Source organism: Centrocercus urophasianus, unplaced genomic scaffold (assembly GCF_019232065.1).
Source record: "Centrocercus urophasianus isolate 14NV4802_14NV808 unplaced genomic scaffold, USGS_Curo_1.0 seq_17, whole genome shotgun sequence".
Taxonomy (NCBI): domain Eukaryota; kingdom Metazoa; phylum Chordata; class Aves; order Galliformes; family Phasianidae; genus Centrocercus; species Centrocercus urophasianus.
The window spans coordinates 12,758,853-12,773,054 of NW_024884722.1; the positions used below are offsets into that span (position 1 = coordinate 12,758,853).

General features: G+C 47.2%; 1 protein-coding gene across 2 annotated transcripts in view; it reads right to left on the bottom strand.

Annotated features, from left to right (window-relative positions):
- Positions 1-14,202, bottom strand: part of ARMH3 (armadillo like helical domain containing 3) — a 108,107-nt gene that overhangs the window by 17,270 nt on the left and 76,635 nt on the right. For both annotated transcript variants that reach the window (XM_042817815.1, XM_042817814.1), the window contains one exon: positions 11,666-11,744. In XM_042817815.1, the coding sequence (XP_042673749.1) occupies positions 11,666-11,744 (79 nt within the window). The remainder of the gene's footprint in view (positions 1-11,665; positions 11,745-14,202) is intronic.

Genomic DNA, 14,202 nt, shown 5'->3' on the forward strand with positions numbered 1-14,202 from the left:
ACCATCTCATGTTCAAGAAGTAAGGACTGTAAAATGCTGGAAGAGGCACATGTAAAGGAATCCTGACAAATGTGTGTGCTATCAGCACCATGACGGGACACAGTCCCACATGGAAGAAACAAGGGGAGAGGAAAATCCAGGCCAAACAGTGCAGCACAACAGTAATTCCATGCCCAGAGAGAAGAAAACAAAGCTGTGCAGAGTATGAGAAGACTGCAAGGTGAAACACCACTCACCACTACCCCAGGAGGCACTAAAGCCTCTGCCAGAGTGGCACTCAGCATCGGAACGGTCTGATCACCTCTTCCATGAGCCAGCAACAGAGGATGGGTGTGATCTCAAACATGCTGTAGACCATTTCTGCAGCATCTGTTGCCATCTATAACCAGAGAGGGGGCAGAAGAAGTTGCAGCAGGCCACGAGCAGCTGGGCACAGCTGTGTAAGAAGACTGGAAATGAGGTGAGCACACCTCAGCCTGGGTTTGTTTTGTAAGCTGCAGCCCTCCTGAGAGCTGGAATGTAAGGCTTTCTGTGAGAGTATAAGCATGTGGTTTTCCTCCCATTTTTAAAGAGGAATGCCATCAAAATAAAAATCTTCCTACTCCCCAAACAGATTTGACTTGTGAAATTCTTGCATCGTTCACTTGTTAAACAAAGAGCAGGAATGAAACAACCAGTCGTTTTCCTTCAAGCATCTCAACTTGACCTTTTCCAAAAAAGCTCTCCCTGACATTTGTAAGCTGAGGCCACACTGAGTTATGAGTTTATGTACAAAGAGCACGGTACTTCAATCCAAGCCTCCCAAGAGAACCATTACCTACACCTTCAAACTATACTTCACTCAGGTGAAAGGCTTCTGGGTGAGGATGAAGGACCAGGCGATGCCTCTGGCCAGCAAAGCAGCTGAATCAAGATCACAGGCTGCCAGCTTGACTTCACGGAGCTCCTGATGAGCAACTGGGGCAGGGTCAGCAGCCCCTGTTATAACAACTGACTTCTTTATGTTTGCTACGACATGAAACTGCCCAGCCCCAGCATCACTGAGTCCTATTTCTAAAACATCAACTTACTAAATAATGACAGACACACCTCAAGCAGTCCTGGAATATTATCCCTCTGGGCACTACTGAGAGTGGAAAGCTCAGCAAGAACTGGATGATGTGAAGCTGTCATCAGCTGAAGGAATTAAGTTCACATCATGTTAATATTCTCTCCTGCAAAAAGTGTGTCATAAGCTCAGGTGTCTGCAAAGAAGGCTGAGATGAAGCATCACGGCAGCTTTCTTTTTATTCCAAAAAGGGGAGTTTTAGCCCAGCGACAGCCCTGTTTTCTTTCCATGCCTACAAAGCAGCTTGTAGGTGGTACTGTAATTAAATAGGTCCATCACTTAAAATAGAAAAGCACACCCTTGTAAATGAGGAAAGAATTGAGAGTCTGTAGTGAGATGTTTCCATCAAATCCTTGGCTTTCAGGAGCATTAGCTATTGGTGCAAGAATTTCCAGAAAAGAAAGTCTGGAAATAAAAATCTAAAAAAGAGAAAGATTGGTGTCTTGGTTGTAGCCAGAAGAATGGTTTGGTTACCTTGAGTACTTTCACTTCCCAGATGCTACTAAAGAAATACAACCAGTGGGGAGCTGATAGCACTGTCCAAAGGGACAGATTCTTGCAGTAGCATCCCAATGGTATTACTTCTGGCCCTTCACTGTGTTAAACACACTCACAGGGCTCCAAGACAGCTCAGAACGTGGGCAGAAAGGCTCGTCTTGGTCTGCAAAAGATTGCGGAGATGTTCCCAAGGCTAAAGCTCCCCCCAAAACAGCCAGCTAACCATACCACACCAGCAGCTTGACCTGCTCCCACTGCTAAATCACACTGCAAGAAATATGTCATGTCCTTTGCTGACATCAGATGTCGCTGCATGGAGCAGTCATCATCTCAGTGCCTTAAGCTCAGATTTTCCTTAGTGGGTTCTGCACACAGCTAGGCTTAGCAGCAAAGTTTCTAAGCAGCAGGCTAGAGCGTGGCGGGGGCTACAGGAAACAATGTTCTTGGATGTCATTCTGCAAGAAACTATCCTGCACTCCAAATGTTAAGGATGTAACAGCAGAATTTCCATGCTTCTCCTACTGCCAGAAGTCATTCTAACTAAGCCCTGCTTTCACGCAAGATAAAAGCTTCCTACATTACAACTAACACCGATGCAACTGTGACAACAGTTAACAATGCAAGTGCTGATTGCTGCTGAGTTGCATCAGCTTATTCCAGAAATCCGTGTTATTTTCAGACAATGGTCCATACCTGCTTTATCAGCTTCTTGCCTGAGAGGCTGGAAAATACTCTCCTTTTAGCAATTCTGCTGTCAAGCAATGGATGGAGACCTTGGACCCACGGGTTGAAAAAGTGAAAGAAGAATTCCTATGAAAAACTGCCCCAGTGAATGCAAACACAAGGCTAAGAATTAACATCTTCCCACAGGCCTGCTCTCATGCCAGCAGAGAGGCAGATGCTGCTGCTGAAACAGCATGTGCTGCTAGCAATACTTAGCTCCCCAGGAGCTTATTTGTGCCTTAACTGAGCCGTGGGGGAATCCAAGCGCCCTGTGACTAAGGCAGCGGAATTGATTTATAGCCTCTGGCAGATGCAGAACCATCTTTCCCATCTCCATCTCTAGGACATCCATCCTTACTCTCTTGTTGTCTTTGAATGACGTATCTCAGCTCCTTGAGCAATCCCACAGCTTGCCTCACATCTCCCATGAAGGCTGAAACAGTGACACACATCAGAGATGCCTCTTTCTCCTCTATTAAAAGATCTGCCTCTCAGCATCCTACTGTGGACAAGGAGTCTGAACTTGCCATCTTAGCATTCAAATGCCAAGTGTTAGAGAGCCAAGGGAACAAATCTTCCAGCTGAGCGAGCTCTGCTCAGGTGCGGCACCATTTGGCTCAGCAGCGTTTACTTTCCTGCTCTAGGAGGCACGGAGACTGCAAAGCTCTATTTGCTTCCCACTTAGAAATCATAGCAATGACCCAATTTGTCACTTTAGGGAAACAGCTGCAGCTCCAGCTAGATGATCCAGAGGAAGAAGGCAGAAAAACATCATCTGTTACAGCAGGATACTACCAGAGAGAAGGGATGCTGGCAATCTCGGAAGGCAGGGCTTTATCCTAAAGAAGCCCCGGAGTGTGGCGCGCAGTCACTGCAAAGCTTGTCTGCTTTTGGAAGAGGGCAATTTGACTCCAGCAAAGGGCAGAGGGTGCTGAGGCTGTAATTGGCACAGCAGGCTACAGCCTGCCTCCGTTAGGACTCTCAAGCAGAGGAGATTGAGTGTAAGGAAGCTTAGGGTGGAGCCTGGGACTGGAGTAACAAAGTACAGTGCTACAAACCCAGCTTTGCCGAGAACGATGAAAGAGAAGTTTGCATGGTAACTTATGCATTATGCACCTGGCAACAGCCAGTGCCTATTGTTCCCGATTTCACAAGGGATTAAAAACTCTCCTCAATCTGAAGTTTTACAAAATGCAAATTGAATTGCACATTCTTGCAAGCCAGCCGCTGACAGCTCCTCCTTTAATCGCAATGTGGAAAGTTGTAATTTAATCTTTATAAATGCAGACTGTTTTGATCATTCGTTTGCAATCCTCTGTGGAGCTCTCCCTGCCCCACACAGGCGCTCAGCAGTGACAGCAATCCCTAACGTCACCTTGCACTTAGCACAGCATAACATGAATGCTGCCTGGCTCCCCCTAGGCTGCCCTTCCATGCAGGAAGAGATGGACTCAAGGTTTGCTCTAGGCAGCATAAGCAGCCAAGAAGCAATTCAGGCCATAGCCTGCAGCCCCATCCTCTAACTAAGTCAGGAAAAGGGGCTGTGGGTAAGTACCTGTAAGACCAACCTAGCAGACACGCAGGACTGCTTGAAGAGCTGCTCAGGAAGAAGAACAAGCCCCCAGCATGTAGCAGTCATCTGGCTACAGCAGCTTCCAGGCCCTTATCAGTCCAGGTGGTTCTAATGAAAGGCAGGCAAGGATGTGAAAACAGCCATGAGAATTGAAGGAGAGCCTTGCTTCAAAGTTCAATGAGGTTATTTATTTATTTTACCAGTCTGTACTCTGATGCAGTCCCTAATCTGACCAAGAAGACAGCTCAAAAATCAAGGAAGCAAGACAAGCTGTAGTGTTGGCAGTGCACGGAGGACAGAAAGACAGCTCTGGGAGCAGCTGAGGTAAGGCAGGGTCATGCATGCTGGCACGTGCAGCCAGGATGCCGGAGCAGTCTATGTGAGCCTGCAGAAGAAAACTGGAGGGCTTGTCCCATTTCTTAGTTCAGACTCACGAGCCTGAGTTAGGAATACTTCAACAGCAGCTGTTTTCTTAAAAAATAAAGCCCTTCTTTAGTCCCTCTTACAACCTACCACGCACACCCCCCTCTCGGGTGACACACATTTTACTGCATTCTGCATGTTAATAGAAGGCACTGCACAGCACAAAGTCACTGCTCCAAGGCTCACCTCCAGCTTCAAATCTTGTAGCAAAGCTATCAGTCCTTGAAGCCCCCTCAGAGCCACACACTGCACAAAACAATCTGAGGCATTAGCAAATCGCGCAGTTATTTCCCTGGTAATGCAAGGAGAAAAACACCTAAAGCAAATAGCCCTCATCAGCCAGGCAAGCTGGTGATTTGCCAACTCCAGAAGAAATCCTATACAGAACCCTTCAAAAATAGCTGGGATTCAAATTTCACCTGGTACAGCTCAGATCTTTCTATTTAAACAATAAAACCTGCTTCGAGCCACTAATCTTAAGTAGGTGTCTGTAAAAGACCATGAAGGCCAGCACCCCTGCCTGACTGGCAAAGATGTGAAGACCTTAAATGAAGGCTTTGTCTCGGTGACCCTTCCGCTGGAATTCACATGCCTACTGCTGAGCACAACACAGCACTAGCAAGCTGCATACTTTCGACACCAAAGCTCACTGCATTTCAGAACTAAAGTAGCATTATGTCCAAATCATTCTGAAGTATTTATGGAGCCCTCACAACATGCTGTATTAACGTAAGAGATTAGGAGGAATTACTGTAGTAGTACTTTGCACTGACGGTACTCAGCATTTTAACAATATCAAGCACACACATGCCCAAAGGTTTTAACTCTTAACCCCACTGCCAGCAGCACTAAGAAAGAACAAAGCATTTTGTATCAGGTAGTGCTTTTACTGCTAGTTACGGAAAACAGAGCAAGTTGAACAAACCGTGACGTCAATGGCTCTGAGTGAGAATACCTTGGGGCACCTAAAACCAATTGTGCTGTTCTGTGGCTTTCTGTGCAAGGCACTGACGCGGCCGAGGCTGCCTGAGCTGTGCCTTGGATCAGTGCCTTGCAGCCCCACCTGGGAACTAAAAGCCATGTGGAATGGGGGGCATGGAGGGGGAAGAAGGCAGAGAGACCATCCAACACTGGAGCACGACCTCAAAAACAAAGCGCATCTTTCTTTGAGGTTGTCTAATCAAAGCAGACTGCAGCTACCTGAGTTATAAATGTATTACAGTACGGAATGACCCAACTGTTACACTCGTTTGTCACAATTTCAAAACCAATGCAGTTGTTCTGTTCTTCCACTGCAATCTGTTCTGGCTCCCAGCACTTTCCATCTGCAGTTACTACACGAATATACACAGTACAGGTGTTCACAACAGCCTTTCACACTGAACTTGATGCTGCCTCCAACTCTGAGGTACTTTGTGCCCCTGCTGCAGCTGTAAACAGAGAGGATCTTCAGACAGAAAAAGCACAGACAGGCTTCTAACTAGCAAGTATCAGCAGTCCCATATACCTGCCCTCTCAAACGTAGGACCCTTATAGTGGAAATCACAGTGAGAACAAGTGCCAAGGAGAAAATGAGACCTCTGTGAGCAATTTCACTACCTCATTCTCCAGTTCATTGGCACAAGACTTGCTTGGCATGCAAGGCACCACAAAACATTCCTGCTCTGAGAAGACTTGACCAAAAGATAAAACAGCACTGGGTCTCTTTCACTTCAGTCTCTTTAGAATAACTGTTAGACATCCAGAAAAGGCAGATGTGAGACCCAAATTCAGGACCTTCATGTTCCTTCATGTGTCCTCAGCCTGCTTGTCTGCACTTGTTCTTACAGAACAACTCTTTACTGTGTTGCTGTTTTCTCTCCACACTATCCTGCTTCTCTTCAACTACTCCTGCTGGAAAACGTTGGGACCTTTTCAAATCAGATGCAGCGTGGAGAAAACTCTACCACCTTTCGCATGCTAAGTACAAGGCAGCCCAGTCATCTGGAGTGCACAGATAAGCCCATGAGTTCACTGCACAGAGGCTTACTCTGCCCTTTGACTTGAGAAGGGGCCTAAATGTCTTTGAAGACCTAGGAATAATCACTTACATGGAAGAGCTAAAACTACATAGGATAACATAGGATACGTAACTGCCAGCCTTTTTGACTGTGCAGCATTCTAGCATCCTTCATCTCCTTAAAGGAGAAGCAGGCAGGAACCAGAAGTGCTGAGGGAGAATGCCTCACAAACAAGAAATTAACACTGGAGTCAGGTTTAACAAATCAGCAAGCAAAAGGAAGAGGATGATGACTTTGCCTTGGTGATCAGACTCTGCACAGCGGCACCACTAGCAAGGCCAACGTATTGTTTATAGCTTGAGGTGGCTCATCACCAAAAGCCTGCCGTGGGCTCACTCCTTGGAATCTCTTACCAGTACTTCCAATGCAACTGCTGAATAAAGCACATACCAGTCAGTAAAGCAGTGCTATAAGATCTTGTCAATCTACTTGTCTACAGCACAGACCAGTGTGTTCAAATCATGATTCCTGGAGATCTACAGGACTGAAAACGTACAGCAGTAGGGGCTCATAAGCAATCTGTCCTTAGAATAGCCTCATGCCCATCTTTTTCAAGGGTCTATGAATCCCCACAGCATGTAATAACGTTAACATTAATGCTTACAAATAAAAAAGGAGAAAGCACTTAAATGACAGACTGAGAACAGTAATAAATGGACATTAGTGATTAATAAGGTAATAAAACCTTCAATAGGATTAGGAAAAGAACAAGATAGAGCAAAACCTCTTTCAGCTGATTACTTAGCTACTCTTAAGGACATTAAAAATAAAATAAAATTAAGAAGTTAATCTAACACATGAACAGCGTGCCAGACACTGCACACAGAACAGCACAGCAAGCTTCGTACAGGTTCAAGCACAGATCTGCAAGTCGTGAAGGTTCCAGTAAACTGGAAGCAACTCAGAAAATCCCTCTCAGACAGATGACATGCCTGCCTGATTAATAGGAGATTCTCAGATTCCACAAAGGAATAGGAGCAGCCATATGAAAATCTGCCAAAGGTTAGCTTCTGGGAGGGAAAACGTCATTAAAATAAGAGTTTGGTCCTTGTAACCGTAAAAACAAGTGTCTTCAGAGAAAGAGGTATCAATCTCCTGAAACTACACAAACAACAGAGAAAGCCAGCATTCCCAAACACTGTACCTGCCTGTGGATACACAAGTTACCAATTACGTTTTAAATGCCACCACTAGATGTTTCTGTGCTGTACACTTCAGAAAACAGGACTGGGGAGAAGGATCAATTCCTTGTAGAAAATATTTACGCAGAGAAGAGGGAAGGAGAATTAAGTGAATACAGAGGTACAGCTGGAAGGAAAAAAAGGGACTGCAGTAGCCAAAAGGGGAACTTGATGTCCCCACCCCATGCTGAACCAACACTAACACTTCCTGAAAACAACAAATTCAGTTGTCCCACAGCAAGCCAGACTCCGGCCTTGACCTCAAGCATCTACCACCACCTTCCACGTTCTCAGCATACGGGATCACAGAATCACAGAATCACAGAATCACAAGGTTGGAAATGACCTGCAAGATCATCCAGTCCAACCACCCTCCCATTCCTATCAGTGCCACAAGCTACTAAACCATCTCTCGTAGCTCCTCATCCAGGCGCCTCTTGAACACTGCCAGGGACGGCGACTCCACCACCTCCCTGGGCAGCCATTCCAGTGCCTGACCACCCTTTGAGAGAAAAAGTTTCTCTTAATATCCAACCTAAACCTCCTCTGGTATAACTTCTTGCCATTTCCTCGGGTCCTACTATTTGCCTGGGAGAAGAGGCCAGACCCTTTTGCACCACAACCTCCCTTCAGGAAGTTGTACAGTGCAGTGAGGTCTCCCCTGAGCCTCCTCTTCTCCAGACTGAACAATCCCAGCTCCCTCAACCGCTCCTCATAAGACTTGTGCTCCAGACCCCTCACCAGTTTCGTTGCTCTTCTCTGGACACGCTCCAGGGCCTCAATGTTTTTCTTGTAGTGAGGGGCCCAAAACTGAACACAGTACTCGAGGTGCGGCCTCACCAGTGCTGAGTACAGGGGGATGATCACCTCCCTGCTCCTGCTGGCCACACTATTTCTAATGCAGGCCAGGATGCCATTGGCCCTCTTGGGCACCTGGGCACACTGTCGGCTCATGTTCAGCCGAGCATCAACCAACACCCCCAGGTCACTTTCCTCTTCACAGTCATCCAACCACTCATCCCCAAGCCTGTAACGCTGCATGGGGTTGTTATGGCCAAAGTGCAGAACCCGACACTTGGCCTTGTTAAACCTCATCCCATTCATCTCAGCCCAGTGATCCAGCTTATCTAGATCCCTCTGCAGGGCCTCCCTGCCCTCAGGCAGATCGACACAACCTCCCAACTTAGTGTCATCTGCAAACTTACTCAGGGTACACTCAATCCCTTCATCTAAGTTGTCAATGAAGACATTAAACAGGATGGGCCCCAGCACCAACCCCTGGGGGACACCACTTGTAACAGGTCTCCAGCTGGACTTCACTCCATTGACCACCACCCGTTGAGCACGGCCCTCCAGCCAGTTCCTTATCCAATGGAGGGTAAAACTGTCCAAGCCATGGGCAGCCAGTTTCTGCAGAAGGATACTGTGTGAGACCATGTCAAAGGCTTTGCTGAAGTCTAGGTAGACTACATCAACTGCCTTTCCCTCATCTACCAGTTTGGTCACTCAGTCGTAGAAGGAGATGAGGTTGGTCAAACACAACCTGCCTTTCATGAACCCGTGCTGGCTGGGCCTGATCCCGTGGACAAGCTGTGTGATCTCTCCCAGGAGGATTTGTTCCATGACCTTCCCTGGCACTGATGTCAGGCTGACAGGCCTGTAGTTCCCCGGATCCTCCTTACGGCCCTTCTTGTAGATGGGCGTAACATCAGCAAGCCTCCAATCCTCTGGAACCTTTCAACCAGGAGCGCGGATAGATAGCCGAGAGCGGCTTAGCGATCACCCCGGCCAACTCCCTCAGCACCCTAGGATGAAGCCCATCCGGTCCCATGGACTTGTGACTGTCCAGATGGAGGAGGAGCTCTCTAACTGTCTCCACCTCGATCTCCGGGGAGATACGCTGCATGTCAGCCCAGGTATCCAGATCAGGGCACAAAGTGCCCTGAAGATAGCTGGTCTGACTATTAAAGGCAGATGTAAAGAAGTCGTTGAGGACCTCAGCCTTCTCCTTGTCATCTGTGGTCACATTCCCCGCCGCATCAATTAAAGGACAGAGATTATCCTTGGGTTTTCTCTTGCCATTGACATATTTGTAAAAGGATTTCTTATTCTTATTCTTTACTGCAGTGGCCAATCTAAGTTCAAGATGGGCTTTTGCCTTCCGGACTTTCTCCCTGCATACCTTAGCAACTTCCTTGTAATCTCCCCTAGTAGCCTGTCCCTTCTTCCACAGGACATAGACTCTCTTTTTCTTCCTGAGTCTTGACAGTAATTCCCGGCTCATCCACACCGGTCTTCTCCCCCTACGGCTCGCAACGGGATGGCTACTGATGGAGGGGAACCCACACTCCAAAGCACAGAGCTGAGCTCACTGGCTCATAAGAAGTAGAGGTGAGTCCTCTTCTTCTGCAGCAAACTGTGGAGAGCTGACTAAACACACTTGCTCAGACCACACAGCCCTGCTACAGTGACATCTCCGTTATTCCTCTGCAGTTCACAGGGGCCTCTTACAGTTCTGATTTGTTTGATGTTCTCCCAACGCCGAGAGAGACTACGAAGGGAGAGAAAAGGAGAAATATGCCTTTCAATTTCCTAATCATCTTCCTCAAAATGCTCCATGCATCAGCGCTGATTTCATTATCTGCCTGCTGCTACAGATTTTATTTAAAGACTAACACAGGGAAGAAAGGATTTAACTTGACCTCCCTGAACTGCTGGAGGATGAAAACTATGCAGAGCTGACAGTGAAAAGCTCGTTTTCTTTCTCAGTCTAACCTAAACACTACGCAAAATTCCCTTCTATCCAAGCCTCCTTTTAAATTGGGCTATCAAAGGCTTTTCTTTTTTTGGAGGCCTGGGCTGATCCAATCAGTAGATCATCAATGAATGAGCATTTCTAACACAAGCCCTCATAAAGCATAGCTGGGGGTACAGTGACTAAAAAGGGCAGAACAATACAGAAAATTGGAGTAAATTAAAACCAATGTTCTTCTAGCCAGCTATATTAAGAAGAGAATAAAAAGCAGTAGGGTCCATTCTTTTTTTTTCCCACTGCATTAGCACAGCATTCAGTGCGAGACTTTGGAGTGTTACGTATTACAGATCAAGTGGGACAATAAATGGAAAGGCTAGCAGGAAGCATGGGAGGATACCATCAAGTAAGGATGAAAAGTATTCTGGACAGGGAGCAAGGAATGAGAGAGGGAAAAAACAAGTTGTAGAGCAAGATGCAGACAGGACTTTTAACAAACACAAGCACAGGACCCTACACACACTTCGGTGGAAGCAGCAATCCAAGGTGACTCAAATGAGGTCTGTTCTGGACTGCTTCTGCTCCAGGAGGTCCTGAGCTCCCAACACAGCTGTCTCTGGATGGTTCCCCCCAGTTTGATGGCAGCTCTTTTTATTTTGTCTACCACAAGCTCCTGAAGTCATTCACTTCTTCAAGAGTGATTAACATATAATCCAAATACTTTATTTTGGGAAATAGGCCATCTCTTCCCTTTGTGAGACCCTGCACAGCAGCCTGTTTTCAAGAAGCCACATTTATGCAATACAAGCAGGACATGAAGAGTAGAGAGCAGGCCAAATTAAGGAAGGGAAACCTAACTGTATCACTTTTTACTATTATTTAAACCTGTTTTTTTTCCTTCCAAAAATCCATCTAAAAGAACTGTTCATGACACAGAATTCAATTACCCTAGAAAATTTCCACCAACTGTTGCCTTAGTTATAAATGCCTGATATCACAGAAGATATCCAACAGCTCTCTAACATGCAAATTCACTGCCAAAAGCTTCCTGTCCCTTTTATAAACACCAGGATTCTCAGTCCCTAACCACACTTGCTGACAGTGCAGCTCATTTTTATCATTCTTACCCTTTCTTCTGTATTTACAGGACCAAGACGTCTGCATGCAATAGTAAATTAGGCTAAGGCCTTGTTTGTCCTTCTATCATCCACATCCGAATAAGGAACAAGAAAGCCCCCCCTTTGCCCTCATACTGCTGCACATCATCAGCTGCAGTGAGCACAGGGCACTCCACAATACCTGTATTCCAGAGAGCGGAATGAAGAGACGCTCACACGCCTGGCTTACCTGATCCTCAGAGAGCTGAGATATGTGATTCACCGCAGCGTAAGACTCTATCTTCGGGTTGAAGTGATTGATGATGGCTCTGAAACAAAGAAGGGAAATTGTCACAGGTCTCTGGAGCAGCTCAGAGATGCAGCATAAACTCCCTGCCAGCCTGAGTCAGTGCACAAGGAGCCATAGCTCTTCCAAGAAGAGCTTCTCCCTCAATGCACTATACCACTTGCTTCGCTGCAGGCTGAGAGCCCTATGCTGATCGAGTCACACTCACTGGAAAATGCAATCACAGGCACACGTGGGTCCATTTGTTCCACAAGGTTCAGGATTGCGCGTGTGGCAATGGCAGAGGAGTCACTGCCCTGCTGGGAACAGGCTGCAAACTGCTCCGTTCCAGCACAAACAGCAACACTGGAGAGTGCTGCCCCATCCCGCTCCGGAACTGTACCACCCGATCCTGTCCAAAACCAGTGCTGCCTGACATTTTGCTTTATGCAACTTCACTGCCTGATAAGTTGAAGTTAGTGGCTTTTTGCAGTAGATGTCCATCCTGGTCTGAAAAACGGCAGTCAGCTCTTCCCTGTGGTCATCCATCACTGCAGCCACTCCTTTGACAACTGCAATAACTTCAGTTCTCAGTCTCAATTTACATCACTAGCAATAACATATGCCAACACTCCAAACACAGCAACAGGAACAGCACTCCTCTGCTTTGTGTCTCTGACAGCAACAACATATCTCCCTCCCTTCCAGGTGGATCTACAGACAGGTGAAAAATTGGGAAAAAAAAACCCAAAAAGCTGCAGCTGGAATATTTCCTCTATTGTGCTTTCCAGGTGCAACTGAGCAGACAAATGGCCAGACAGTAAGGGCTCCCCATGCTGCTGTATGCAACTGGCCTGGCTCCCACTGGTGAGATCCACTGCCGAGGTCTGAGCTCAGGATGGGAGCAGTCCACACCAGTGCTGGCACAGATGTGTGCTGACAGTGCCTGGAAAACACTTGCCAGCCCAAATTACCACCACAGCAGCCGTCAGGGCTTTTGCTCTCATGTTCATCAGCACAAAAACTCACTGCAGCTCCCTTTGTTGCGCTCTAATGTGTTCCTCCTCCCCACTCCTCCCCCTGCCAGAAAGGCTTTCAGCCACTCTCTCAAGACTTCATCACTGCTAAGAGCTGGTGACTGAGTTCAGGAATAAGTGATGTTCTATGGATAATCAGAACTGGTGGAAAGAAAACCAGCTTGGAAGCATCCTTACCTCTTTAAGGGGATGAGAAGAGAGAGAAAAGAAAACAAAAACAAAAACAGAACCTGCAGATTCATTGCACCGTTCCTAGCCTGTGCAAGGGGCAGACATCTCCCTTGGCTACTCCTACCCATCAGTACATACTCAGCACAGGGGGCTCTGCAGTCTCACACAACCCTGCAGCTACATCAGCAAAGCAAACTCAGGAGGCTGCTGCACGCCCTCTCCCTCCAGAACAGAGGGAATACACAGGCAGAGATGTGCCCAGCCTCTTCCCATTGCAACCCAACAAGAGAACAGCTCCTGTGAGTCATGATCACACTCTCCATTACCCAGCCTCCTGAACACCAGGGCTTTCAAGCTGCATGTTTTATGCCTGGCTGGAGTCGTATTTACACTCCTACAGGACACACTACAAGCTATTGAAAAAAAAAAAAATAAAAATGGGAACGCACACTTGCAACAACTTAACTTCTGGCTTGACAGAAGGTTTGGCAGCTCAGCAGGGTTCAGTGCACTCATACCGTTCCAACATTTACCAGGGAACAGATTTAGCATTCATTTGTATCCAAGTGCTGTGAAGCACTTCAGCATGGGCCGCCTGCTCACACATCCCTGCTTGGATCTGAGCTAGTGGAGCGGCACCTGCAAGCACAGCTGGGATTCACCCAGGGAGAGCCAGCCCAGCAACCAGCTGCTGCTGCAGTGAGGAACAACAGCCATTAAAGAGGAGAAAGAATTCAAGCCTCCCTCCTCCTTTCCCTAGAGGCATATGGACAACTCTTCAGCAACTAGAAGCAGTTGAGCCATTTAATTTGGTTCAAAGAACTCTCTCAGTACCAAGAATTCCTTCCCGACCTGAGCTGTTTCCCTAAGCAGGCTGCCTGGGAAGGAGCAGCATGAAGGGTTTGTTTTGAGCACCAGCTCTGTGCAGCCAGGTTCTCACAGCTGAGCACACACCGTGGAGGCCAGGCTCTGTATGTGGCACAGCTCCTTCTCACACCTGTAATGAGAAATTCCACCTGCACCCAGCAGTAACGGAGCCCTTCTGCATCAACTGCTCCAGATACACCCCTGCTACTCCTCCATCTCCTGAAAGCTGTGCTGTCCCTGCAGTGTGCTGCTAGGTAACTGGCCTCCTGGGCTGCTGCAAACAGCTGGAATTTCACTTTGCACAGCTGCCACTCCAGGCACGTGCTCATGGAGACAACAGGGGAGCACAGCTTTCAGGCACAGTCTCCCCCTTATGGACAATAGAACAGCAGCTTAGCCATCATTAGTTTGCACACCAGAGCCAAA